Source organism: Oryza glaberrima, chromosome 4 (genome assembly GCF_000147395.1).
Source record: "Oryza glaberrima chromosome 4, OglaRS2, whole genome shotgun sequence".
Taxonomy (NCBI): Eukaryota; Viridiplantae; Streptophyta; class Magnoliopsida; order Poales; family Poaceae; genus Oryza; species Oryza glaberrima.
The window spans coordinates 9,426,863-9,432,341 of record NC_068329.1 but is presented as its reverse complement, the minus strand read 5'-3'; the positions used below and the strand labels follow the sequence as shown (position 1 = coordinate 9,432,341).

The 5,479-nt window shown below is 39.7% G+C and overlaps 1 protein-coding gene across 1 annotated transcript; it reads left to right on the top strand.

Annotated features, from left to right (window-relative positions):
• The first annotated feature begins 262 nt into the window (after positions 1 to 262).
• Positions 263 to 5,271, top strand: LOC127771391 (protein EIN6 ENHANCER). The gene is made up of 3 exons (XM_052297293.1): positions 263 to 662; positions 2,868 to 2,935; positions 4,930 to 5,271. The coding sequence occupies exons 1-3, from the start codon at positions 488 to 490 to the stop codon at positions 5,059 to 5,061; spliced, it is 375 nt and encodes a 124-aa protein (XP_052153253.1). The 5' UTR covers positions 263 to 487; the 3' UTR covers positions 5,062 to 5,271.
• Positions 5,272 to 5,479: the final 208 nt, after the last annotated feature.

Sequence of the window (5,479 nt, the reverse complement as noted above, 5' to 3'; positions counted from 1 at the left end):
TAAGACACCTTTGGACCCCTAACACCTCGTATTCTGTCACTTTTTGATAACCTGAGGTCGTGCTCGATGATGAACAGTATGCCACTTTTAGATGTATCAATAAACTATTTGTCACTGGACCCACATGTCATAGACACATGTGAACCCACGTTTCATTGAGATAGATGTGGCAAATAGTTAATTGCCAAATCTAAATGTGGCAAATAGTTAAAAGCGGGGGCGGGTTCATTTTCCTTCCTTCTTCCCATGAGACTGATAGGTGGGGCCCACATCTGTCCTCTAATTCTCTCCACCCTTCTCGTTTCGGAACGCCGCCGCCGCCGCCGTCCACCGCCGCAACCAGCCCCCACCAGCTCCGGCCGTTCCCGGCGCGTCCTCCCGAACGCCTCAGCCCCCACCCGCCAGCAGGTGGAGGCCTGCGCCGGCGCGTCGACCCCGGCTCTCTCTCTATCTCTGTCTCACCTAGTCGAGGCGTGGAGATCGGAGCATGGAGTCGGAGGTGGTGAAGACGGAGATGGTGCTCGCGGCGACGTTTCCCTTCAAGAAGGTGCAGATCGCCGACAAGTACCCCAAGGGCCAGTCCCGCGGCCGCCAGTGGAAGCACCTCCGCCTCCTCCTCCAGGCCGCCGACGCCACCTCCCTTCCCCCCGACCGCCCCAACTGTAAGCGCCTCCGATCCAAACCAATCTTCCCCCCTCCCCCCTCCCCGCTCAATTAATCTGCCGATTTCTTCATTGGGATCAGTTTAATGGTGTGGATTTATCTACCTTGTTGGTTGTTGGGCGCTTGTGATTGTACTACTCATCGAGGATTTGTGTGGATTCACTTCTATAGGTCAACGAGCCCTTGTTGGCATTGGGAGATTTATCTGGTTAGGGATTGAGAATTCGATGCTATGCATTATTCATGTTAGGCCCTTGTCCAGCCAACGGTTGCTATTGTGATTGCGCATTAGATTGTTCTTATGTTCTGTTGCAATTTTACAATGTTACTATGTGAATAACTTAATATGGTTTAGATTTGGTGGTAATCTAATAGATTTTTGAGGCTACGGAAGCTACATGTTCATATGCCTTGTCTTGTTGCGAACCATCCATCTACCGTGAAAACGCAAACCAATTGGATAGGGTTATCATCATTTGTTTACTCTCCCAAATAATCTGGATAAGCAATCTGAGTCCGTGCAAACAACTTGGTTCTGGAAGCGGATTCTTAATAATCAAACGATGTTTTTCTACTGAAGTCCAAAAGCAGGTACGGAGCTGCTTTTGTGGATTTTAAGCGGTAATGTTATAACATAAGAGTATTAACATAGATGGTGCATTTCATTGTATCAAAAGCCAAATCCACAATCAGCTTTTAAGAATCCCCCTTGTGAAAATAACATTCCAGAAGCAGGATTGTGAGAATCAAAAGCAAAGTAAACAGGCCCCGACAATGGTACAATAAGGATTTTTTTCATACAAATATTATGAGAGATTTCTAGTTTCAGTACAAACATTTCTAAAATATTTAATCTAATAAGTCAGCCTAAAGGTAAATGCTCACCTCTACCTCATTAGTGTTAAACTTTTAATTAGTCTGTTAGGATGAGATGAGCACTAATGATATGGGTGTCTGATGGCAGCATGATCAGCAAGTGATGTGTATAGAAATTACAACAATATTCAGAAATAAGTTATGTTTTACAACAATATGTTCATCTTAATATTTTTAATAAATATAGTACTAGTACATATGTTGTGCATACTGGCATTAGATAAACATAGGAACAGGAACATAATATTTCCAAAATGATTAATGAGTCATTAAGCAAAGTGGATCATTTGTACATATCATATAATCATGTATTGCTGTGTTGTTCACCATGTCTAAGCAGATGACAGAATTTGTATCTTTGATCATATGATTCTGGCTTTTGGTATTTTGATGGTTGATATTGATACTAGTATTGTTTATGATAAGGGATATCATGAGGTACTATTTTTTTTTCTGGTTGTGTATGAGTCAGCATTGATAGGCAAGTGAACTAAGAATCAAATTTATTCTATGAGATCATAAGATGTATTTGTTTCACTTCTTAACATCATGAGGTATTTATTCTTACATCTCCTGAAGGAGAAGCGTGGGCTGTGAATGTGTCGTGATATGTTGGGTTGTCACTTGTTACATAAATGTAGTAATTAACTTTGATTCAGTTTGATGCAATACCATGCTATGAGAAATATTAGGATCCGTTGTCCTACTTATCATTCTTGCTTTTTTATAAGCTTTTTTTTAATAAGCAAGATAATTGAGTACCATTTCATTAAGAGGAGAGAATGGAAAGGGAGCAGTGGCCACCAACCCGGTCCAAAACAGGCCAAAGTCTTTACAACACACGCAAAAAGCTCACCTCCGAGGGGCTATCGACCTCTCACGGAACTCCTTTAGTCTAGAAGCCCCGGCTAGCGACCACATGATACACTTATTGGCCACTGTTTGGAGGACAGCAGTTACACAAGGGTTAACACCATTAAGCACATTGTCATTTCTATGCTTCCCAATCTCCCACAGTACCAAAATGATGAGAGCTAAGTCCGTTCTTGGTGTCTTTGTCCCTTCCTCTCATCACCCTTGACCACCACCTTGATAAATTGGTTGTATCTGGACCTGGGGCTATATGGGCCAGCCCCATCCTTTGGAGGATTATAAACCAAACTTGCCGTGGACACCTCTTATCTTAATTATTTGATTGGCCATTAATGTTATAAATCACAAGGCATGGCTGAAAATTGATGTTAAGTTAATTATGCCACATATTATCACTTTTCCATACTGAGGCTATTGCATTTGTCTTTATTCTTACATTATGGTGTTTTGTGCAGATTTGAATATCCAGTCGCCCCCATCAATTTATCCACCCAAGAGATATTGTGACATAACTGGTTTTGAGGTTAGTTACTTTGCTGTGAGTTCGTCCTGTTGGATTTGCATGTTTTCTTGTTATTTTGAATGTTCATTTTATGCTACTTACTACTGAGTTTAAATTGATCTAAATATCTTCTGAGCTAGATGGGCTATACAATATCTCGCGGTTTAGTAATATTATCAAAGTCGACATTCTTTGAGTTGGATCTCAAATGCTCAAATTAAAATCCCGTATATGATTAGCATCAGATCAATAATCCACAGAAAATGTTATCACAATAGACAAGCTACATGTCTGGAGAATTCAATCCTCTGTAAAGGATTACGAACACATGCATGTATACAGCAACAAAAGATTCCAGCAATTAAATCTTTTGGAATTGTTAGGAAAAAAAACATGTGGTAGTGATAGTACACCATTGTCATTAACTCACTCTATAGGCGAAGATATCCAATTAAATTCTATATAATAACTCAACCTTTTGTCCATGCTATCATCGGATCCTTATTTTCCACCCTCTGAACTTTGAAATCCTCAACCTTTACATCTCTCTGTTCTAAAACTGCCTCAGCATATACCGTAGTGGTATTTGCTTGACGACAGTCATCAGTAGATTGGATATCTTCCATGCCTACTTTTCCTTCTTATTGTTGTCAAATATCAAATCTCTTCCTCTGTCTGTTTAAAAAAAATACATTCTCAATGTGACCTAGGCTAAACTCAAGTGCATAGCTTCATGGCCTCTGAGCTCCACCACAGGTGCAATTTTCCCTAGTATGTCATCATGCCTTCTACATCTCTCCTAGTCAGCAATCCATGCCACCTCCCAAATCCTCTTTTGCTCCTGCAAACACAATACATTTCTTGATTCATTTGATAGAGTTGTGTAGTATTCGTGTTAGCTAAATGAGGAGCTGGCCCTTAGACTGATCCTACATGCAGCTCATACTGCAAAGCTGCCATCTCAAATTCCTTCCCTGTTGTGAACGCCTCATGGACATAAATGAGCTTTATTTCCCCACCTGTAATCATGGTGGTGCATATGAGGGTGGAGGATCGTTGCTTACATTACCACTGAATCATGTGTCGCTAACATGTCCAACATGAGATAGTATCTCAAATTCTCAATTCTACTGCAGACAAGTTACTGAGCATGAAATTGAGGCTGCCTGAGAGGTACTGAGAGCGCGAGGGAGTGAATATGGAATTGCTGTTGTTTTCAGTTATCTTGTTTAAATTGTTACTAGTTACCTGGCTAAATCAGCAATAGAAGATGACATTTGGAGCCTTCTTGTTGCCACATAGGCCAAAACTGTAGTGGATTGGGCTTTTAGGTGTTTCAGTGCATAAGTATTGTTAGTCGAACTTAGAAGTCCAATTTTGGTCCTAAATAGCACTTAGTTACTACTCCCTCTCTTTCATATTATAAGTTATTGACTTTTTCTTAGTTAAGCTTCTTTAAGTTTGATCAAGTTTTTAGATAAACATAGTAGCATTTTCAACACAAAATAAATCTATTATCAAAATATATTCATTGTTAATTTGGTGTTTTATATATTGTTAAATTTTTCTATAAACTTAGTCAAACAAAAAAGTTTGACTAGGAAAAAAGTCAAAGGGACTTATAATATGAAATGGAGGGAGTATTAGGTGTCCAATTTCTCTACTTAGAGAGCATTTAAGTTACTGTTTTGGCCAGGATACTTCATTGACATTGAAAAATGTTAGAGCATATGTGACTGACATGACGTTTCACCAAGAATTTCCTGTTCTATCTTGTTAGTAATGGTTTGTCTTGGACATCAACTTATCTGTAATCCACTAGAAGCTTTATTTGCGCCCAACAACGCTTTAATGCTCACACCTAATACTCCGCTAATGGGGAGCACAAAATAAACTGAGACAAACATTGATAATATCACTTGGTCTTGCATTCTCTATTTGCTCTTCGACTGCAATGGTGTTTTGTGTGCCTATTTCTTGTGTTGTGTGGATAATAATTGTATATTTTCTTGCAGGCACCATATGTGGATCCAAGGACAAAGCTGCGCTATGCTGATCCAGAAGTGTTCAAGCAAATCCGAATGCTTCCTGATGAATATGTCCAAAGGTATCTGGCACTGAGAAATGCTGCCGTTGTACTGAGATAACTATGCAAAATCTATGTAGAAGAGAAATGGGGATTTGTGCTCTTGAGTCTGTTGGCAAATACATCTCTAGATCTAGTGTGAATGTATATCTACTTGTATACTTGTTTCTTAGCAAATTGTAAGAGATGACTTTTCCTCTGTAGTGATAGCTGACATCATGGCTGGGGACGTTCAGTTCGTGCTTTATCGACGTTCATGAATTACTGGTAATCTGTTCTCGTGCACCATAGCCGAAATTACTTTCTGGATTGCCCTGATCTTTATCAAGGAATGCAATGACGGATGAATGTGCATGCTTCTTGACCTTATAAACGGTGCGCAAAAAAACTTTCGATATATCAATTTATTAGAGAACCGATTTAAATCCAAATTTGAGCTTTATAATATATTTTCAACCACAAAAACAAATGCAGTTGCT